The 24,413-nt window shown below is 43.3% G+C and overlaps 1 protein-coding gene across 1 annotated transcript; it reads left to right on the top strand.

Annotated features, from left to right (window-relative positions):
- LOC120065036 (ras-related protein Rap-1A-like) lies at positions 1–21,380 on the top strand. The gene is made up of 8 exons (XM_039015689.1): positions 1–88; positions 7,866–7,954; positions 8,304–8,372; positions 8,516–8,572; positions 9,037–9,177; positions 13,513–13,656; positions 13,783–13,916; positions 20,518–21,380. The coding sequence occupies exons 2-7, from the start codon at positions 7,898–7,900 to the stop codon at positions 13,870–13,872; spliced, it is 558 nt and encodes a 185-aa protein (XP_038871617.1). The 5' UTR covers positions 1–88; positions 7,866–7,897; the 3' UTR covers positions 13,873–13,916; positions 20,518–21,380.
- The last annotated feature ends 3,033 nt before the right edge of the window (positions 21,381–24,413 follow it).

Genomic DNA, 24,413 nt, shown 5'->3' with positions numbered 1-24,413 from the left:
CCGAGAAATAGTTTGGAATGACGTCTACTGCGCACTGAGGCCGTGGAGATAGACACAGTCAGTGGCGGAGTGGAGCGAGCGAGAAACGGTGAGTGTAGAAAGGCTAACTTTATTTTGCCAACAAGGCTGTCAAAAAGCCACCTGCGGTAACATGTTTGGCAAAACATTTTGAGATAAATTAGAAAGGAAAGCATGGCACAGTGAATATGCTGCATTTAGCGACTGAGATTAGGAATTTGCACTCTCACTAAAAGCTGTGTGCACTCCCATTTTAAGTCAAGGCCAGGCGGAAGGGCAGGTAACGTTAGCTAGCAAAAGGGTTGCGAAAAACATTCTACATTTTGTTAGATAAGGTAGATGACAAGCTTGGAATGTATTTTAACATGATAACTATAGCTATCCAAAGATGTGCATGCTGGTTTATGTTTTGTATTGTGTGCGGAGGCGCAGGAATGCGTGCAGTTACAGCTAGCTAGCTACGTTAGTTCGTGAAGTCGACCAATCAGTCGCGTGCTAGTTTGCTAACTATTAGCGTGGTACCTAACAAGCTAGCTAGTGAACTGGCATTGGCATTTTGAATTAGTTTTAAACCTACTTGAATGTGCTACTACACAAGTAGTTGCTCTATTTAGCAATAACGTTAGATATGTAACGTTATTCAGTTAAGCTAATCAAGCTCGGTTGTTAGCTAGTTGACCCAGGTCAACTGATAGTTAGCTAGAGAAATTAGCTAGCTGTCGATTGTTAGCGGTGAGGATTTAGCTAGCCGTGTTTGTAGGCTCAGGGTTTGTTAGCTAGCTGGCCAGGGTGCAAGAGGTAACGTTAGCTAGTTAACAGTAGTGCGCCAAATCATTAGTCTGTGACTGGATACCAGTCTCTTTAGCTAACATGCCACTCATGTCATTTGGCAACCAGGCTACCAAATCATAGTACCATCACAATAATATTTAGGTTGACGTGGTGGATGTCTTTTGTTCTTCTGATGAATACTGAACAAAAATATAAACGCAGCATGCCACAATTTCAAAGATTTTACTGAGTTACGGTTCACAGAAGGAAATCAGTCAATTGAAATAAATTAATTAGGCCCTAATCTATCGATTTCACATGACTGGGAATACAGATACACATCTGTTGGTCACAGATACCTTAAAAACTAGGGGCGTGGATCAGAAAACCTGTCAGTATCTGGTGTGACCACTGTTTGCCTCATGGGGCGTGACACATCTTCAGAGAGTTGATCAGGCTGTTGATTGTGGCCTGTGGAATGTTGTCCCACTCCTCTTCAATGGCTGTGCTAAATTGCTGGATATCAAATGTTATTTGTCACGTGCGTGGAATACAACAGGTGTAAGACCTTACCGTGAAGTGCTTACGTACAAGCCCTTAACCAACAATGCAGTTCAATAAATAGTTAAGAAAATGTAACTAAATAAACAAAAGTAAAAAGTAACACAAGGAAAGGTTAGTCGAGGTAATTTGTACATGTAGGTAGGGGTAAGGTGACTATGCATAGATAATAAACAGCGAGTAGCAGCAGTGTAAAAACAAAGGTGGGGTGTCAATGTAAATAGTCCGGGTGGCCATTTGATTACTTGTACAGCAGTCTTATGGCTTGGGGGTTGAAGCTGTTAAGGAGCCTTTTGGACCTAGACTTGGCGATCCGGTATCGCTTGCCGTACGGTAGCAGAGAGAACAGGCTATGACTTGGGTGACTGGAGTCTAACTACTTTTTTGGGCCTTCCTCTGACACGCCTAGTGCAGTGGTTCTCAAACTTTTTATATTACCGTACCCCTTCAAACATTCAACCTCCAGCTGCTTACCCCCTCTGCGCTGACCCTGGTGCTACTCTCAAATGTTGTTTTTTTGCCATTTTAAGCCTGCCACACACACACGATATACGATACTTTTATTAAACATAAGAATGTTGTCGTCACAACCCAGCTCGTGGGAAGAGACAAAGAGCTCTTATAGGACCAGGGCACAAATAATAATAATAATACATTTTGCTCTTTATTTAGTCATCTTACATATAAAACCTTATTTGTTCATCAAAAATTGTGAATAACTCTCCACAGGTTAATGAGAAGGGTGTGCTTGAAAGGAAGCGCTTAACTCTGCAATGTTGGGTTGTATTGGAGAGAGTCGATCAGTTCAGGGGCCTTGCTTTAACAAAGTTAACCAGTGTCCAAAACATCTTTGAAGCTGTCAGGCATTTCCTTGGCAGCAACAACCTCTCGGTGGATGCTGCAGTGTACCCAAGTGGCGTCAGGAGCAACCGCTTGCACGCTGCGTGTTACCACTCCACTATGTCTCCCTGTCATGGCTTTTGCGCCATCAATACAGATACCAACACATCTTGACCACCAAAGTACATTTGATGTCACAATGCTGTCCAGTACTTAAAAAATATCCTGTCCTGGTTTGCAGAAGAGGATGTCATCCTTAATTGACCCCCCATAAACGTAACAGACATATAACAGGAGCTGTGCCAGGCCCGCCACATCTGACTCATCCAGCTGTAAGGCATAGAATTCACTGGCTTGTATACGAAGCAATAATTGTTTCAAAATATCTCCAGCCATGTCACTGATGTGTCGTGAAACAGTGCAGGTGTAGCACTGCTGGCCGTAGCAGTACTACCAGTAGAGCTGGTATGCGTGTCTATGACCATTTATCAATTTTCGAGTGAACGAAATGAGCAGCCGCTACGTTTGACTACATACCGTTAGTGGAATTCCAGAGAGAGAGTGTAACAGTTAATGTGATTGGATGTTCATTATTTTATACCATAACCTCACCTCCACCATGGGGCACTCTGTTCCCAACGTTGACAACGCTCGCCTACACAACGCCATATGTGGTCTGCGGGTGTGAGGCCAGTTGGACTTGCTGCCAAATTCTGTTGGAGGCGGCTTATGGTGGAGAAATGAACATTCAATTCAATCGTAACACCTCTGGTGGATATTCCTGCAGTCAGCATGCCAATTGCACACTCCCTCAACTTGAGACATTTGTGGCATTGTGTTTTGACAACTGCACATTTTAGTGGCCTTTAATTGCCCTCAGCACAAGGTGCAACTGTGTAATGCTCATGCTATTTAATCAGCATTTTGGTATGCCACACCTATCAAGTCAATGGATTATCTTGGCAAAGGAGAAATGCTCACTTAAGAGGGTTGTAAACAAATTTGTGCACAACATTTAAGACGTTTTTGTGCATATGGAACATTTCGGCATCTTTTATTTCAGCTCATGGAACATGGGACCAACAATTTACATGCTTGTGTTTATATTTTTGTTCAGTGTAGTTAGCTAAGCCACTACTCCCTTCTGTAAAACAGCTAATGTTAGGAGGGTGGCACTGGCAGGAATTAACATTATAGCACTGACTGACTGGATGTGTGGTAAATATTAGTGGCTCATTTCAAACATTCAGTCACTAGCAAGGCATCCATGTGTTTGACAGCTTTCAGACTAGTCCCCTCAACTAAGCCAGCCTCTATTACATTTCACATAAATTGAACATGAACCATTAAATGCTTTATTTTGACAGTACAGTACTAGGCCTATACATTGCATACAGGTATGCACCATACACCAAAAGGTTTTTGCCCCTGGGAGATAAAGCATGCATCACTGTCATCCTGTGGCCTGAATCTGCGAACATTAGGATAAGATCTAGGCTTAACCGGCTTACTTCCCTCAGCAGTTTCTAAGTAAACATTGCAGTTTGTGTCCTGAACAGGAACAGAGAGTGAAAAGCTATTTTGATGTTTCTTTCTGTGCTGACTTCTCAGACCGTAACCCAATTTCGCTTCTGTTTTTTTCCCTATTATTTACATCTACACAAATTTGATTCGACTTGTTCCCAGTCCTAAACAATGTGGTTCTGAACATAATTTGAATGACTACTGTGTGACGGGAAGTCAATGGAGAGGGGTGGATTTTAGGGATTTTGAGGGATTAGTGTTGCTGACTAGTTGACTCAACGCTTGAGAATAGGCCTTCTCCAAACGAGGAGGCAAAAGAAAGGGCTGAGGCCGTAACTTTCCTAATTAACGCCACACCTCATTTTAGCATTGGAATGAAAGACCATCCACATGACTAAATTGGAACGAGAAAATGAGAAACAAATGGCCTCATGATTATGAGTACTACTGGTAGCCCAGGAAACTGGATGTGTGGTGTCACAGCTCACCGTCAATTTAACGCCACACGTGGTGTTTTCAAATCAGTGATTGTATCAGCAGTTCTTAGTTCTTTTCCCCCGCTTGGGCTGCCTCTGATTCAACTGTCAACTCATGACGTTTACATCCACCAGTTGCTACAGCCTTGGTTAAATACAATGACTTACTTGCCCAAAGTTTAGTGGAGGTGGCCCTTAGCCTCAACATCAACCCTAAAACCTCTAGGACTGCTATGAGCCAGAAAAGTCCCCACATTAGTAAGTGGCTTAGACAGAGGACATGTGTTTCTATGTTCTAATGGCAGATTTTAAGTTATGGATTTCAATGGGGCTCTTCTTAATAAGAAAGAAAATTGAAGGGCCCGTTTGGAATTGTGCAGATAAACTGTAGCTCATAAAAGGATCATTTAGATTCTCTGTTTTTCTAACTTTATGATTTTGTGTTTTTCCCCCCTGTCATTTCCTGATATCTTAGTTGGGGGATTTCTGAGGTGAAGTTGTTTGCGTAATAACGGAAGACATGAAACACAATCTCGCCAATTTGAAAAGTATTACTTTGAGTAGATTTAGCACCTTTTCGCACTCTCTTAAATCCTGACCCACAAGTGGTTGACTCAAACTGTATTCACTGCCTGCTTTGCTAGCAGAGGATGAGGGCAGCATAATGACCATTTTTTATAATTAATATGCAAGTGCAAAGTGGTGCCTTGCATGATGGGAGTGTGGTTTCCGCTGGCCACACTGGTCTGGAGAGATATAGGAACCTGCCTATCAAATGTGGTGCTGAGTCAGGGCCAGGCGCAGTGACTGCTCACTATCATTGCCAACGGATTAGTAAATTCTCACAATACTCCAAATAGCCTGCTCAAGTCTGAAGCCTGCTAAATGTCAGAGTACTGATCTGCTACTAAAGTATGAATATTTACGAAATGTAAACTGTTGTGTCCATCCTTAATCCATATAGTGTTTAGTTTTTGTCTAATTTGTGACTCGGCTAAGAGGGGCGCACACTATGGAGTCTCTCGCTCTTTCACAGCAACTCTTCTTCCCACTTTAAGCCTTACATGGAAACATACCTCTGTCCACAGAGAGTGAGTTATATGGTGCTGATGTCATGGTTTCAGTGTGTTTGTGGTGCGTGGCTCACTCTCCTTATTTGTTAGTTACTACGGGGGAAAGACTTAGGCTATTTGTTTTGTGGGGAGAGATATTGAACGACTAGGGGGGGGGGGGGTTGAGGTTCAGTTAAATAATTTCCTTACATGGCCTTGTGCGTGAAAGTGTGCCGTGCACGTAACACAGTTAATGGAGTGTCGTAGAGAGCACTATGAACGTTTCTGAGCTGTAGGGGCTCAGTCAGAGAACGCATCATTACTGGAGCAGGCTTTCTCAGGATAGTCACATCTATTCGAAAGTAGTTGTAGTTTACATCAGACTTTTTAAAGTCGTTTTTTCTTACATCACTTGAAGTGAAAAGTGTATTACGCTGCCAGTGACATTAAATCCACACCAGCATGCATCAACAGTTATAATACTAATACCTAAGTCTCTGGACTTTACTGTCCTCCTTTACCTTTTGCAGTTTTCACATATCATGGATTACAGTTTTCACAGCTCATGATGACTTGTGGAACAAAAGTTCCACTGACAGGTAGACTTTCTCCTCAAAGTGCATAGACAAGTGGGAGTGTGTTCTTGCTCCTAAAAAAATAACTGAACTCCTGTATGATGAGGATAAGTCTTCACCATAAATTATTCTTTGGTCTTATATCCCATGAGGCTGTCTGTCTCTTGTGACTGTAGTCAGGAGCAGAAGGTCTCTAGGAGGTGCTCCTGAGTATTTAGCCCTAGAGGGCATGTTGTCAATGGAAGGACCCCACAAATCCCAAATGGACGGTATTGTGGTTGTTTCTTAATTGTCTTGCGTTGACAACAGATGGCAGGGCCCCAGACTAACATTTTCCCCTGGTGGCAGTGGTGCCACAAAGTTTTTCAGTTGTTGGCACCAGCCGATGACATGGTAGCTGTATTATTATTTTATTTTCATGTTGTGATTCAACGGTTATATTTTACTGTTTAATAGGGCTCCAGAATGTTCTGATAAATAATGTCCCAAAAAAGGTTGCAGTTGTAGCCTACCACCCAATGAGGCCTATGTAATGTGCCTACCGTAATTGCTGGACTATTAAGCGCACCTGAATATAAGCCGTACCCACTGAATTTTTTACAAATATGTATTTTGTACATAAATAAACCGCACATGTCTATAAGCCGCAAGTGCCTACCGGTACATTGAAACAAATGAACTTTACACAGCCTTTAAACGAAACACGGCTTGTAACAAAAATAAATAGGCTTTAACGAAACACGGCTTGTAACAAAAATAAAAAATAAATAGCAGTAAACAGTAGCCTACCAAGAAAGTCAAACTTCATTGCGGTGGCGATTGTTTTGGCTTTCAGTCGGATCTGCACAGTTCCAACGTCTTATCATCGACTCATTAAGGCCAAGCTCCCGTGCAGCAGCTCTATTTCCTTTTCCAACAGCCAGATCGATCGCCTTCAACTTGAAAGCTGCATCATATGCATTTCTCCGTGTCTTTGCCATGATGAGGGTGACAAAATGACTACCGTAATCAGAATGATGGCAAGTTTGAGCGCGCTCGATTTACGTCACATTATGTGACAGTGCTCAGTTTTTTGGCGGCATGAATCTTGTGAAAAAAACAACATAAATTAGCCGCGTCATTGTATAAACCGCGAGGTTCATAGCGTGGGAAAAAAGTAGCGGCTTATAGTCCGTAATTATTTTGCGTAATTATTTTGCGCACTCTGTATCCGTATCTCAAAGCCATATCAAATATCTTGGTTGTAAAATGTTTGCTATTGAGCACAAAATTGAGAGTTGAATAATCTCAACTATACTTACCGAAAGCTGAGAACCTCCTCTCTAACAACGTGTTAGCTGTGTTTTGCCAGCAATTGGATTTTAAAATGTTATACAATCAGATCATCTTTTTTTCTCCCTGAGCATTTGTTTTCCCCCGGGAAAGGAGAGCGGCTCGCTCAACAAAGCAGCAGGCCCCAGCGAAACGGGGGTGGGCAGACACTTTCATGAGGATAATGTACTTTACAGTTTGACCAAATAATGGTTTAGCCCGCAAAAAAAAAAAGGTGAAGTTTTGAGTTAGGTGATCCATGTAGAATGTGCAGCTCGTACCGACACACCCAATAAAACATTTTACTCGCACAGGCATGTCAGTCGCCAAATGCGACTAAATGTTCTGTCTTGAGCCCTTTTTCATATACCGTAGCAGAAAGATGGGCCTGCATGTTGACCCATTGGGCAAGCCCATGTGATGCATGCCAATGGGTTTCAGTTTCTGTATTCATAGACTGAGTCTGACGTGGTGTGCTGCATGCATGACGGCCAGATGGTTGTCCTAAGAGCAGGCGGCCAAACCCAAGCTTCTCCCTTCACACCCACAGCTGGTTTGTGTTAGCTAGAGGATGGGGTCATAAACTCCTCCTGACCTCCTCCACTGGAGCTCCGCTTATGGGTGTTCCCATTGTTATGCTGCGACTTGTCCCGACCATGGGAATGACTACGATCTTGTTGGGAGAGAACTGATATTTCCGTTTACAATACTTTTCTCTTTTTCTCCTGCCTGTGCAGACTGTTGGGCTGTCCCGTGAAGAGATCCTGCCATGCGTGAATACAAGCTAGTGGTGCTAGGCTCGGGAGGTGTGGGCAAGTCCGCTCTGGTGAGTATTTCACTGGAGGTGGGCCATTCCAGGCCATCTACATTTTTGTAATTAAGCAGATGTTCTTACCACAGTTACCTACAGTAGTGCTTGCATAGATTTTCATAATGTTTCGTACTGGCCCCCGGTGGGATTTGAACCGACAACCCTGGCGTCACAAGCGCCATGCTCTACCAGCTGAGCCGCATGTGACTCTCTGCCTTGTCAAGATGTCTGTCTTATGTACCAACTAGCACAAGCCAGGGTTGTGCAAATCCAGGCCTCAAGATCCACAGCACCGTCATTGAATATTCCTGTGGTGTGAATTGTTGATCTGACTTGTTTTTGTGGCCCATGTTCTCTCTTACAGACAGTCCAGTTTGTACAGGGAATCTTTGTGGAAAAGTATGACCCAACAATAGAAGACTCCTACAGAAAGGTAAGTTAAGGGAGGAATTGCCAGGGAATAAGCTGATTGCTTTCAGCTGGTCTGTGGGTCAACAACCTGTTGTTGTGCTCTTTCTTTCTCACCCTCTTGTCTCTGTCTTTCTCTGATGTTGTATTTTTTTCTCTCCACTGCAGCAAGTGGAGGTAGATGGACAGCAATGCATGCTTGAAATCCTCGACACAGCCGGCACAGTAAGTTAATGTTGCTCAGCTCCACAACTCTGTTATCCAGGCTAAACCCTGAGTGTATATTTCTTTAAAGACATGCTCCGGTACTTTGGTGACTAAGAAAATATTTTTTAAACCCCCCCCCTGCTTTAGGCTGTCAATGTGTAGTTCATACATGCATAATCTATGAGAAGAATAATTGACTTAACTCAATTATCCACCAAATCCCTAGTTTGAAAGCGACTTTTCTTGAAGCTGTGCCACACCATTTTACCTACCCCCCCCCCCCCCCCCGTCGGTCAGCCTCCTTGCAATTCGAGTTCTAGCCAATGAGCTTCAGCCCCTCGCATTTGAGTGACAGCTAGCAAGAGGCCTGCCCAGCATTATCCAATGAGGTTGCAGGGCGGACTCCAACTGCTCAATGGGCACCGCAGAGAGAGAGAGTGATAGCTGTATCATGATACTTCTTTCCCCTACCTGTCTTACAGGAGCAGTTCACTGCAATGAGAGATCTGTACATGAAGAACGGTCAGGGCTTTGCCCTGGTGTACTCCATCACAGCACAGTCCACGTTCAACGACCTGCAGGACCTGAGGGAACAGATCCTGAGAGTGAAGGACACCGAAGATGTGAGTAGCTACCTTGGATTATAACTAGGCCACATGATCAGGGAAAACTCCTTGCCCTAGTTAAAACAAACCATTATATTTGCCACAGCACTATACAACATTTACCCATGATCATAAGCTAGTCTTTGCGGTGTGATGACAACTGAGCTCATACAGCAAGAATGAGAGAAGGAAATATTATTACAACCCCTCCACATTAACCGCGGTCCCATTTCTTGGCACTCCCTCCTTGTGTTTGGAGTATCGGAGTGACATCTCATAGTCCCCTGGCCTCAACAGATACTCACTCAGCAGGATGATGCCCTTTTTAGGTGATCTGTATAACCCCTTTCCTCTCAAGCTTTCTCTTTCCTGTACTCTCGCTCGCTTTCTGTGTGGGCGGGGCTAATGTCTCTCCGTGTGCCAATAAATCCGCTGTACTTTGTTATGACTGGCTCTTTTTTTTTTTATCGCTTGTCGGTTACTCGTTGTTTCCCACCTGGCTTGTGGTCCGTGTGGTCTGTCCCGAGGCGGGTGATTTCCGATGGGGATGATTTCCACTGAAAGTCCCTAGTCATCAGAAACACTGGATGGGCCGGGGAGACTTTTTTTTTTTTTTTTTGGCAGTTCAGATTAGAAAGCCATTGCGAGATGGAGGTTAGGGATCGATTGTAGGATCATTGACTGTCAACAGGGAAGAAGGCCCGTTCCATCCCTTTGCTCAATGTTTTCTCTCGAAATACTCCCAAGACTTAACACTTGTGCATATCTGCCAACTACCGTACTGCAGCTCTCTGTGGCAGCTATCATTCCACTGACTATTTAAGCTTTTCGCCCTGTTTCTTTCATTGCCCCTTGTAGAAATGCATGACCAACGGAAATGCTTTCTGTGCCCCCCCCCCCCCCCCTCAAAAGAAGGGATGGATTCTTGGTTGAATTTGGGCAGTCCAGTGCTGCTAGGCCATTTCCATTCCAAGTGCTTGATGGGAATGCCACACACCATTTACTACTACAGTGTTGGATGGAGAATGTGGAGACAGCGGGGAGGGCTCATGGTCTAGCCAGGCTCGATTTAAAGACACTATGTCCATACGGAACACCCAGGCTACAGAACAGAATCCACACGACAAGGCTCTGAAATAGGTGCTCAGAATATTAGTCCCACTATAATACACTTTGAGGATTTTTGGTAGGATTCCTTTCAAGCTACAATGTGTTACAATGTAACATTTCAGATTGTGCAAGTGTCTTACTCAGACAATTTACCAGAGCAAACCTGGACACCAAAGCCCATTTCCTTGAATGGTAACAAGGAGACCCATAAGGTGGTGAATGAAGTGATGGGACTAGTATCAGCTTTTCTCATTTAAAATGTTTTTTCCTTCCGTCACACGACTAGCTTACGCAAGAGGTCTTGTGATTCCTGCTGTCTAAGTCCTCTTCTGTTCAGCTGGAGTAGTAGGCTAATGCCAGACTTGTGATTTCGCCATGTGTACGTTTCGGTGTGGCTCTTGGACACAGCCTTAACTTCCCTCCCTGCCTGCCTCCGTGTTGCTGACTGGGGATGTTCTACAGCTACTTTCTTCCCTATCTGGCGTTAGCTAGCCTGGAAATGCATACCTCCGGTTCTACTCTGACTTTAGGGCAACCGTCGTTCAACGGCCCCGTCTAAGGGTTTGTTTGGATTTGAAACTTCACAGAGCTACATCCATGGAGCTAGTCCAAACTGCTTCCTGTCGTCTGCCCTACAGCCCTGTGTGAGAGGGCACTTGTCCCGAATAGTGTGAAGTTGCCCCCAGACACTGTTCCCCTAATGGTTAAAGTTAGGCTCTGCGGAGGAGAAGTTGATCCCAGATCTGTGCTTATAGGGCAACTTTTACACAGAGCTGCTGTTTTATAGACTTTTCAGTAAGGTGTCAAAGTGGGGAGAGATTAGGGAACTCAACCCAGCATCCTTTATTCTCACCTTGATATTATGTACTGCTCCCCGCACACATGCAGTCTGCCATGGTTTCATTCCATGGAGCAGCTGGAGCATGGAATGCAATGCAAACAGAGGGAAGCAGACAGGAATCTGATTTCTATCCTGAGTGGGCGAGGCTGCCATTGTTTCCACTTTCCCCTAACTCCCTAAACAGCCAGAACAAACTGTCAGAATGGGTGTGACAAACCCACACACGTACACCTTGTATTGATTAGGGATGGGAATTGCCAGGTACCTCACGATACGATATTATTACCATACTTATAGTTGAAGTCGGAAGTTTACATACACCTTAGCCAAAAAAACTTAATTTAAATGTTTCACAATTCCTGACATTTAATTCTAGTAAAAATTCCCTGTCTTAGGTCAGTTAGGATCACCACTTTATATTAATAATCTGAAATGTCAGAATAATAGTAGATCATTATTTCAGCTTTTATTTCTTTCATTACATTCCCAGTGGGTCAGAAGTTTACATACACTCAATTAGTATTTGGTAGCATTGCCTTGAAATTGTTTAACTTGGGTCAAACGTTTCAGGTAGCCTTCCACAAGCTTCCCACAATAAGTTGGGGGAATTTTGGCCCATTCCTCCTGACAGAGCTGGTGTAACTGAGTCAGGTTTGTAGGGCTCCTTGCTCGCACACGCTTTTTCAGTTCTGCACACAAATTTTCTATAGGATTGAGGTCAGGGCTTTGTGATGGCCACTCCAATACCTTCACTTTTGTCCTTAAGCCATTTTGCCACAACTTCAGAAGCATGCTTGGGGTCATTGTCCGTTTGGAAGACCCATTTGCAACCAAGCTTTAACTTCCTGACTGATGTCTTGAGATATTGCTTCAATATATCCACATCATTTTCCTTCCTCATGATGCCATTTATTTTGTGAAGTGCACCAGTCCCTCCTGCAGCAAAGCACCCCCACAACATGATGCTGCCACACCTGTGATTCACGGTTGGGATGGTGTTCTTCGGCTTGCAAGCCTCCCCCTTTTTCCTCCAAACATAACGATGGTCATTATGGCCAAACAGTTCTATTTTTGATTCATCAGACCAGAGGACATTTCTCCAAAAAGTATGATCTTCGTCCCCATGAGCAGTTGCAAACCGTAGTCTTGCTTTTTTATGGCGGTTTTGGAGCAGTGGCTTCTTCCTTGCTGAGCGGCCTTTCAGGTTATGTCGATATAGGACTTTTTTTCTGTGGATATAGATACTTTTGTACCTGTTTCCTCCAGCATCTTCAAGGTCCTTTGCAGGTGTTTTGGATTGATTTGCACTTTTCACACCATAGTACGTTCATCTCTAGGAGACAGAAGGCGTCTCCTTCCTGAGCGATATGACGGCTGCGTGGTCCCATGGTGTTTATACTTGCGTACTATTGTTTGTACAGATGAACGTGGTACCTTCAGGCGTTTGCAAATTGCTCCCAAGGATGAACCAGACTTGTGGAGGTCTACAATTTTGTTTCTGAGGTCTTGGCTGATTTCTTTTGATTTTCCCATGATGTCAAGCAGAGGCACTGAGTTTGAAGGTAGGCCTTGAAATACATCCACAGGTACACCTCCAATTGACCCAAATTATGTCAATTAGCTTATCAGAACCTTCTAAAGCCATGACATCATTTTCTGGAATTTTCCAAGCTGTTTAAAGGCAAAATCAACTTAGTGTATGTAAACTTCTTACCCACTGGAATTGTGATACAGTGAAATAATCTGTCTGTAAACAATTGTTGGAAAAATTACTCGTGTCATGCACCAAATAAATGTTCTAACCGACTTGCCAAAACTATAGTTTGTTAACAAGAAATTTGCAGAGTGGTTGAAAAATGAGTTTTAATGACTCCAAAGTGTGTGTAAACTTCCGACTTCTATATGTATTGCGATTTGATGTTCCAAACATATTGTTCACTATGTCCGTTGCAGAGAGACAAGATGGAGCATGAGAACATTTGTTTTGATCCGTCATGGAAATAGTCCTTGGCTCACTATTTTAAACAAGCAAAAGGATGAGAAATACCGGAGTTTTGGTGCTGATACAGCTGACTAGCGCCAGCTAAAGCTACCTGGCCCACCCCCTTTATTTTTTTATTTAACCTTTATTTAACTAGGCAAGTCAGTAAAGAAATTCTTATTTACAATGACGGCCTAGGAACAGTGGGTTAACTGCCATGTTCAGGGGCAGAACGACACATCTGTGTCCGGTTCAAATCGATACTTGGAGTCAAAGTATCGATTTATAATATTGAAATGTGTAACTATAGATTTTTCACCCATCACTGGTATTGATCCATATATATTTTTTGTTTGGTCCCAGTGAAATGGTTTAATGATGTTTGATGTTATCCCTCATCCATGTTCTCTTCTCTTCCCAGGTGCCGATGATCCTGGTGGGTAATAAGTGTGACCTGGAGGATGAGCGGGTGGTGGGAAAGGAGCAGGGTCAGAACCTGGCCAGACAGTGGAACCATTGTGCCTTTTTAGAGTCCTCCGCAAAGTCAAAGATCAACGTCCTCGACGTGAGTTCTGACAATCAAACAGCTGACTAGTGATTGGAATTATGACACTAACGGTTTGGATTTATACGGTTAACTATGCCTTTTTTTAACGTGTCAAAGCACTTAGCAATGGTTTTGTGTTTGCAGATCTTCTATGACTTGGTCAGACAGATAAATAGGAAAACGCCTGTGGAAAAGAAGAAGGCGAAAAAGAAATCAAACTGTGTCCTGCTCTAAAGGTCCCCTCCCCTCCGCCCCGCCCTGCAGCAGCTCTGAGCCAGGTGAGTAGGTGACTAACGACAAGGGTGGACACTAATTACCTGACTGGTACACCTCAACCCTTATTACTGTACCTACGAGGAGCACAACATTCTTCTCAACTCACAATATGCCCCTGTAATTTGGGATGCGTTTAATCTGTAGTTATTAATACATGCTTTGTTGTTTTTTTAATGGCCGCTACTACAATTCTGTCAGTTGATTTTCTCGTCATTGATGGAATCGATAGGGCCTGAGAGCATTCATGAAATGTTGACTGCTCCCTGTCATTCACTTAGGGTAGACTGCTCCCTGGACAGTAGACTGCCATCTGCTGGTGGTGGGGATGTGCATATTTCCCTTTTAAGGCGATACAATACAATACAACGATTCCTTTTAGTTTGAAGCGGTTCTGTGTGATTTGTTTTGATTAGACAACGAATCGATGCTATACGATTTAATGGACTAACATTTGTTGCATGAACACTACTTTCCATTCTAAGTTCAAATCTTTTGCTGATGGAGCTCATGAGCTGGGCCTCTCTGAGCCAAATGTAGGCACCTGATCTGAGCCATAAGGGATGCATCTACCACCCCACCACCGCTATCAGATTAGGGGGGGCAATGTAGACAGTTTTGTCTGCCACTTTGGTTGTGAAATCGCCCACTAATTAACCTGTTGTTTACAATATATTATACTACGTGGCCAAAAGTATATGGACACCCCTTCAAATTAGTGGATTTTGCTATTTCAACCACACCTGTGTATAAAATCGAGCACACAGCCGTGCGATCTCCATAGACAAACATTGGCAGTAGAATGGCTCAACTGAGAAAGTGGTAGGCTACACAAGCTCACAGAACGGGACTGTCATGTGCTGTAGCGTGTACAAATTGTCTGTCCTCGGCAGAGCAGCCTAAGATCACCATGCGTAATGCCAAAGGTCGGCTGAAGTGGTGTAAAGCTCGCCGCCATCGAATTCAGGACCAGTGGAAACGCGTTCTGATGAATCACGCTTCACCATCTGGCAGTCTGACGGACGAATCTGGGTTTGGTGGATGGCAGCAGAATGCTACCTGCCCGGCTGCGTAGTGCCAGCTGTAAAGTTTGGTGGAGGAGGAATAATGGTTTGGGGCTGTTTTTCATGGTTTGGGATAGGCCCCTTGGTTCCATTAGTTCAATTCTAGATGATGCCGTGCTTCCGACTTAGTGGCAACAGTTTGGGGTTAGGCCCTTTCCTGTTTCAGCATGACAATGCCCCCGTGCACAAAGCGAGATCCATAGAGAAATGGTTTGTCGAGATCAATGTGAGAGAATATAACTGGCCTGCACAGAGCCCTGACTTCAACCCCATCGAACACCTTTGGGATGAATTGGAACGCTGACTGCGAGCCAGGCCTAATCGCCCAACATCAGTGCCTGACCTCACTAATGCTTTTGTTGATGAATGGAAGCAAGTCCCCGCAGCAATGTTCCAACATCTAGTGGAAAGCCTTCCCAGAAGAGTGGAGGCTGTTATAGCAGCAAAGGGGGGGACCAACTCCATATTAATGCCCATCATTTTGGAATGAGATGTTCGACCGGCAGATGTCCAAATACTTTTGATCATGTTGTGTATATATGAGCGTAGCTTTGGTTTTCACCCTCATCTCAAAATCGAATGGTTTTGACCGTTTTGGAATATTTACGGAGTGAGTTTATTTTCTGTCCACGTTGTGAAATTATACATTTTACCCTGTATATCTAAAAAATGACCACATACACTGATTGTTTAAAACAAAACTATTTCTGATGATTTATTATACATCAAAAATCTATTGTAAGCCCCGTTCAGCAGGTATAGCCAGATGCGTTGTCCCAGATTTCTTACTTTTATTCCGGTAAAACAGTTTTCAACAGTGCATGATAACAATAACCTAGAAAATTACATAGGTTGTCACTCAACTAATAAAGCCTAATATCGCGCAAGCCATTTTCGCTTTTGAATGCTGAACGTCCCGTGCAGATGTGCAAGATCAGGAACAGGCTGTCTACCTTGTGTTGATCAGTGCATGAAGCTGGTCACGGTGCGCAGTTTGTCTAGGCTACTGACATGGCCTGAGATTGTTCGGCATGTAGATCAATGATTATCAACAGTTTAACACTGAAGGAGTGGCTGCATCCGTTGTCACAAAAATCTGATGTATAAAGAATATAATATGAGAAATATTAGTGAACGGGTGAAATTTCTGACCCATGCATACATTTGAATCGGTTTGAGGTCTGCGGACCGAAGCACTCACTACTTATGCATTTGACTCAGGGACCCATGCATATCAGTGAATCGTTACATCCCTAGCTGGTAGTCTGGTGTAACTGTCCACATACACATGACTATATCTCATTCTTCACCAGGTTTATAGGGTAGTTCATCTGTTGCTCAATAGAGTCCTACAGTGAGGGGCCTAAGTCCAGCAGCCCCCGGGCAGTCTGTTTCCGGCCGGCTACGCCACCAAGAGCACTGGACTGTCACTAATGGGATTACAGACCCACTGTTTTAGACTAGTGGAGAAGCCAGACTGGGATGGACAGGGGGGAACGGCAGGGGTGGAGGCTGAGGTCAGGCCCCATACCTCTAAGGTTACAGGGTTTTTGATTGTTCAAAAAGAGGTTTAGGTGGTGGGTGTGGCAGTAAGTGCGATTGGCCAGTCAGAGTGGTTGATTTTGAGAGATTTTTAGGCCCGCCATCTTGGTGGTGTAGATTTATAAAAAGAAAAATGTAAAATTTACAAGTGTGTGTGTGTGTGTGTATATATCTGAAGGGATTGGAGTAGGTAAGAGCCCCATAGCGGAGGTGTCATAACCTAGGGGTCAAACAGGGAAATGGTTCTACCCTTCATTTTTCCCATAGGGGATTTTAGAAACTCTTAAATTAAGGGCTGTGTTTCATGTAGGCTTACCCTGGCGTGATGTTTTGATAACCATGTAAATCTCTCTAGGACAAGGTAACTTTTATCAATATATTCGGCTCTATTTACTCTCAGATTAGAAAATTCTATTAACATAAAAGTAGGCATCATGCAAGACCACAAATCCCTGCATCTCCTCCACGTCATCTGTAGCTGACACCTTTGCTAACAGTTATTGTCATTTTAAAACTTGCACAAGATGGCTCACAGAATTGTCCATTTAAACTTTTGCCAATTTATTCATTACTACATGTAGCTAACATTAGATATTTAATCCAGAGATTCTTACCTTTTCCTCTACTCGGCAGTCTCGTCCAGATCGTGGCATTTGTAGTTCTTTATGATAGCTGCATTAGCAGCTAATTAGCATTTCATTTTTGGTGGGTAAATACAGGCGAATATATTGATAAGTTACCTTGTCCTAGAGAGATTTAAACTGCTGTCAAAACATCGCGCCAGGGTAAGCCTACACGAAACACCGCCCTTATTTTAACTCTTTCTAAAATCCCCTATGGGAAAAATGAATGGTGGGGAAATGATTGGAACTATTTCCCTGTTTGACCTCTACATTTATTGGGTATTATGACTCCTACTGTGGTGCTCTATATGGCGAGGTCTTCTCCTGACTCCACATAGCCCTTCTGCCATATTTCCTATACCTCTCGTCCCTTCAATTCTGAATGGTTAGGGCAGTTGTCTCCATGCCCCTCTACTCACTGTGTTACCTGGCCAAGCTTCTTTCCCAAGCTTGCCTTGCATACACGGGAATTAAATCATCAACATGTATTGATCACATTTTTACTGATGCTGCAGAAATGTGCTTAAAAGAAGCATCCAAGTCCATAGGATGTAGTGATCACAATATAGTAAGCCATATCTAGGAAATATAGTGTGTAAGAGGTCATACAAGACGTTTTGTAGTGATTCATATGTCGATGTTAAGAATATTTGCTGGTCTGTGGTGTGTAATGAGGAGCAACCAGACGCTGCACTTGACACATTTATGAAACAACTTATTCCAATTACTAATAAGCATGCACCCATTAAGAAAATGACTAAAATGTGTTAAATCCCCTTGGATTGATGAGGAATTGAAAAATGGTATTGTTGAGAGGGATGAGGCAAATAAGTTTGGCAGACCAACTGATTGGCAAACGTACTGCAAGTTAAGAAATCATGTGACTAAAGAAAATAACAAACTATACTATAAAATAAAGAATGATAGTAAAAAGCTTTGGGGCACCTTAATGACATTTTGGGGAAAAGAGACAACTCGACTCCCTTCATTGAATCAAATTGCTCATTCATCACAAAGCCTACTGATATTACCAACTACTTTAATGACTTTTTCATTGGCAAGATAAGCAAACTTAGGGATGACATGCCAGCAACAAACGCTAACACTACACATTAAGTATATTGGACCAAATTATAAAAGACAAGAATTGTACTTTTGAATTCTATAAAGTCAGTGTGGAAGAGGTGAGAAAATTGTCTATCAACAATGACAAACCACCGGGGTCTGACAATCTGTATGGAAAATTACTGAGGCTGATAGCAGACGATATTGCCACATTTTCAATTTAAGCCTACGAGAGTGCCCTCAGGCCTGGAGGGAACCTGAAGTCATTCCGCTACCCAAGAATAGTAAAGCCCCCTTTACTGGCTCAAATGGCTGACAAATCAGCCTGTTACCAACCCATAGTAAACTTCTGGAAAAAACTGACCAGATACAATGCTATTTCACAGTAAACAAATTTACAACAGACTTTCAGCATGCTTATAGGGAAGGACACTTAACAAGCACAGCACTTACACAAATCACTGATTGGCTGAGAGAGATTGATAATAAAATGAATGTGGGGGCTGTCTTGTTAGACTTCAGTGCAGCTTTTGACATTATCGATCATAGTCTGCTGCTGGAAAACTTGTGTTATGGCTTGACACCCCTGCTATAATGTGGATAAAGAGTTACTTGTCTAACAGAACAGAGGGTGTTCTTTAATGGAAGCCTCTCAAACATAATCCAGTTAGAATCAGAAATTTCCCAGGGTAGCTGTTTAGGACCCTTGCTTTTTTAAATTTTTACTAACGACATGCCACTGACTTTGTATGCGGATGACTCAACATTATACACGTCAGCTACTACAGCGACTGAAATGACTGCAACACTCAACAAAGAGCTGCAGTTAGTTTCAGAGTAGGTGGCAAGGAATAAATGAGCCCTAAATATTTCTAAAACTTAAAGCATTGTATTTGGAACAAAACACACTCACTAAACCGCAACTAAATCTTGTAATAAATAAAGGGGAAATTGAGCAAGTTGAGATGACTATACTGCTTGGAGTAACCCTAGATTGTAAACTGTCATGGTCAAAACATGTTGATACAACAGTAGCTAAGATGGGGAGAAGTCTGTCCATAATAAAGTGGTACTCTGCCTTCTTAACAACACTATCAACAAGGCAGGTCCTACAGGCCCTAGTGTTGTCGCACCTTGACTACTGTTCAGTCGTGTGGTCAGGTGCCACAAAGAGGGACTTAGGAAAATTGTAATTGCCTCAGAACAGGGCAGCACGGCTGGGCCTTGGATGTACACAGAGCTAATATTAATAATATGCATGTCAATCTCTCCTGGCTCAAAGTGGAGGAGAGATTTGACTTCATCACTAATTTAATTTATGAGCAGTATTGACATGTTGAATGCAAGACATGCCATAAGAGGTCTCGTCAGTCCCCAAGTCCAGAACAGACTATGGGAGGCACACAGTACTACATAGAGTCATGACTACACGGAACTCTATTCTACATCAAGTAACTGATGCAAACAGTAAAATTAGATTTAAAAAAACAGATAATAGGCCTCCCGGGTGGCGCAGTGGTCTAGGGCACTGCATCGCAGTGCTAACTGCGCCACCAGAGTCTCTGGGTTCGCGCCCAGGGAGGGTTCGCGCCCAGGGAGGGATATCCTTGTCTCATCGCGCTCCAGCGACTCCTGTGGCGGGCCGGGCACAGTGCGCGCTAACCAAGGGGGCCAGGTGCACGGTGTTTCCTCCGACACATTGGTGCGGCTGGCTTCCGGGTTGGAGGCGCGCTGTGTTAAAGAAGCAGTGCGGCTTGGTTGGGTTGTGCTTCGGAGGACGCATGGCTTTCGACCTTCGTCTCTCCCGAGCCCGTACGGGAGTTGTAGCGATGAGACAAGATAGTAATTACTAGCGATTGGATACCACGAAAATTGGGGAGAAAAGGGGATAAAAAAATAAATAAAAAAAAAATAAAAATAAAAAGATAATAAACACCTTATGGAACAGCGGGGACTGTGAAGTAACACAAACGTTGGCACACACGCACTATACATACACATTGATTTACTACTGTAGATATGTGGTGGAGTAGGGGCCTGAGGGCACACAGCGTGTTGTGAATGTATTGTAATGTTTTTAAAATTGTATAAACTGCCTTAATTTTGCTGGACCCCAGGAAGAGTAGCTGCAGCAAATGGGGATCCATAATAAATACAAATATACACAGACTGAGAGCAGAAAGATGCAACTGGCCAACAGAGGGCAGCACTTGCTCATTGATATATTATAGGAGGACAATCCTTTGAACGAAATCAAGTTTTATTCATTCTGTTAATCTTTGCCCCCCTTCCTCTCCTCTCTCCACCTATAGAATGCTGTAATGAAGAACTGTTGCCCAGATTGGACCGTGCCAGCATTCCCCCGCCCCTTCCCCATCAGCCATAAACGGTGAGGACACAAACAGCTGACCGCTGATTCGCTAGTATCAAGGCAGGACACAATGAGAGAGACGACTTGTTTCTATCTCACTCAGACTCCTCTCTGATCCGACATCAGTGAACCCTGAAGGACAATCTTCATTCCCCACATCCTGAACCACCATGAACTCTGAAAGTCTCTGAAATGGGAACGTGTCCATGGTCCGGTCGACCGAAAGCCCACTCCTCCTTTTGAGAGTGTAAAAGTGATTACCTACTAAGAAAGATTAAACTTCACTTCAGTATTTTACATCTTTGCAATATATTGTATTTGGAGACATGGAAGTTGACTTCAGTTGTATGATTATAAATATCTTCAGACAGCATGACCACATCTGTTATTAAGTGTAAATGTTTTCAAGTGGGAAATCAAATGGAAGTAAGAACTTTTTTTTATAGCCATACACCTATTTCTCCATGCCAGTCATGTCAATGGTGGTAGATCAAGGTCCATATATGTATTTTGGTTTCCCCTACGTCCATGGACTTTCTCTTCTGCAAATATCTCTGATGTGACTTAATTTTATACTCAGTCACTGGGATTTCATAGTTCCCATAATATATTCAAATGCCATTTTTTGCATAATAATGCTTCAGAAAAATGGGTATTTTATAGAAGAAATATGGGGGGAAATAAGGATTGATTTCTGTCTCGAAGCTGAAATATATACTAAACCAACTCTAATAATGCTTCTTGTGTTTTTCTGTCAAATGATGTTCCAGCTTTTATGGATTAAATTTTAGTACATTTTCAGTATTTTGGTCATTGTATTTTGTGGATTTAACTCATCTGACTTCATAATCGTACAGTATCATGTACAACCAACCCTATGATAATCAGAGCTAAAATTGGATGGGTACTCAGTGGAATGTCGTTCCACCACCTAGTAGGAGGAAACCGTTGCACGGTGGCAATTTAATACAAAGCTATACACTACCGTTCAAAAGTTTGGGGTTACTTAGAAATGTCCTTGTTTTTGAAAGAAAACACACTTTTGGTCCATTAAATTACGTCAAATTGATCAGAAATACAGTGTAGACATTGTTAATGTTGTAAAGGACTATTGTAGCTGGAAACGGCTAATTTTTTATGGAATATCTACATAGGCGTACAGAGGCCCATTATCAGCAACCATCACTCCTGTGTTCCAATGGCAAGTTGTTAGCCTTTTAAAATGCTAAACTTGAATTAGCTAATTGATCATTAGAAAACCCTTTTGCAATTATGTTAGCACAGCTGAAAACTGTTCTGATTAAATAAGCAATAAAACTGGCCTTCAGAGTAGTTGACTATCTGGAGCATCAGCATTTGTGTGTTCAATTACAGGCTCAAAATGGCCAGATACAAAGACCTTTCTTCTGAAACTCGTCAGTCTATTCTTGTTCTGAGAAATTAAGGCTATTCCATGCGAGTAATTGCCAAGAAACTGAAGATCTCGTACAGCGCCGTGTACTACTTCCTTCACAGAACAGCACAAACTGTATCTAACAAGGAATAGAAAGAGTGAGAGGCCCCGGTGCACAACTGAGCAAGAGCACTTCAAATTAGCCGAATTTGAACAGTGACTTTCAACGTGGCATAGTCATAGAATGCATACTTTCCAACAAGTCAGTTTGTCAAATTCCTGCCCTGCTAGAGCTGCACCGGTGAACTGTAAGTGCTGTTATTGTGAAGTTAGAAATGTCTAGGAGCAACAACAGCTCCTGGGTTTGGCGGATTCCAGTAGAATGCTACCTCTCCCAATGCATAGTGTAATGTTTGGTGGAGAAGGAATAATGGTCTGGGGCTGTTTTTCATGGTTCGGGCTAGGCCCCTTAGTTCCAGTGAAGGGAAATCTTGCATACAATGACATTCTGCACGATTCTGTGTTTACACGTTTGTAACAGCAGTTTGGGGAAGGCCCTTTCCTGTTTCAGCATGACAATGCCCCTGTGCACAAACTGAAATGGTTTGTCGAGATTGGTGTGGAAGGATTTGTCTGACCTGCATGGGAGCCCTGATGTCAACCCCATCGAACACCTTTGGGATGAATTGGAACGCGTGCTGCGAGCCAGGCCTTATCGCCCAACGTCAGTGCCCGACCTTACTAATGCTCTTGTGGCTGAATGGAAGCTTGAAAGTAGAAGTCCCTGCCGCAATGTTCCAACATCTAGTGGAAAGGCTACCATAGCAGCAAAGGCGGGACCAACTCCAAAATGAATGCCTTAGATTTTTGAATGAGATGTTCAACGAGCAGGTGTCCACATACTTCTGATCATGTACTGTAGCTTAATGTCACTTTAATTGCTCTCCTGACTGCTTGTTCAACCCTGTGCCTTCAACAAACGGTAAATGGCATTGTCACTTACCATGGTTGATCACCAGGGGGTACTCTGAGCTTAAAAGGCAGTGCCTAATAGGCCTATATACAGTGTCTCTGGTAAAAGGTTTATAGCTGTAGTCTGACCATCCCCCTCACACTCATTTACCAAGAGGGTCTGGATTAGTAGACTGAAGGAGAATATTGTGTGTAATTTATTCATAAAACAGATTGTGAGCGTACATATGTACAGTGCATTCGAAAAGTATTCACACCCCTTTTTCCACATTTTGTTTTGTTACAGCCTTATTCTAAAATGGATTAAATAAATCCTCATCAATCTACACACAACCCCATAATGACAAAGTGAAAACAGGTTTAAAAAATGTGTGCAAATTTATTACAAAACAGAAATAGCCTACTGACAAGTATTCAGACCCTTTGAGACTTGAAATTTACCTCCGGTGCATCCTGTTTCCATTGATCATCCTTGGTGTTTCTACAACTTGATTTGTCCACCTGTGGTAAATTCTATTGATTGGACAGGATTTGGAAAGGCAGACACCTGTCCATGTAAGGTCCCACTGTTGACAGTGTATGTCAGAGCAAAAATTAAGCCATGAGGTCGAAGGAATTATCCGTAGAGCTCCGAGACAGGATTGTGTCGAGGCACAGATCTGGGGAAGGGTACCAAAACATTTCTGCAGCGTTGAAGGTCCCCCAAGAACACAGTGGCCTCCATCATTCTTAAATGAAAGAAGTTTGGAACCACCAAGACTCTTTCTAGAGCTGGCCACCCGGCCAAATTGAGCAATCGGGGGAGAAGGGCCTTGGTCAGGGAGGTGACCAAGAACCTGATGGTCACTCTGACAGCGCTCTAGAGTTCTTCTGGGGAGATGGGAGAACCTTCCAAAAGGACAAGCATCTCTGCAGCACTCCACCAATTAGGCCTGTATGGTAGAGTGGCCAGACTGAAGCCACTCCTCAGTAAAAGGCACATGACAGCCAGCTTGGAGTTTGCCAAAAGGCACCTAAAGGAATCTCAGACCATGAGAAACAAGATTCTTTGGTCTGATGAAACCAAGATTGAACTCTTTGGCCTGAATGCCAAGCGTCACGTCTGGAGGAAACCTGGCACCGTCCCTATGGTGAAGCATGTTGGTGGCAGCATCATGCTGTGGGGATGTTTTTCAGCGGCAGTGGCTGGGAGACTGGTCAGGATCGAGAGAAAGGTGAACAGAGCTAAGTACAGCGAGGTCCTTGATGAAAATCTGCTCCAGAGCGCTAAGGACCTCAGACTGGGGCAAAGGTTCACCTTTCAACAGGACAACAACCCTAAGCACACACCCAAGACAAGGCAGGAGTGGCTTCGGGACGAGTCTGAATGTCCTTGAGTTGCCCAGCCAGAGCCCGGACTTGAACCCGATCTAATATCTCTGGAGAGACCTGAAAATACCTGTGCAGCGACGCTCCCCATTCATCCTGACAGA

Source organism: Salvelinus namaycush, chromosome 20 (assembly GCF_016432855.1).
Source record: "Salvelinus namaycush isolate Seneca chromosome 20, SaNama_1.0, whole genome shotgun sequence".
NCBI lineage: Eukaryota > Metazoa > Chordata > Actinopteri > Salmoniformes > Salmonidae > Salvelinus > Salvelinus namaycush.
This window is presented reverse-complemented; position numbering and strand designations above follow the sequence as displayed.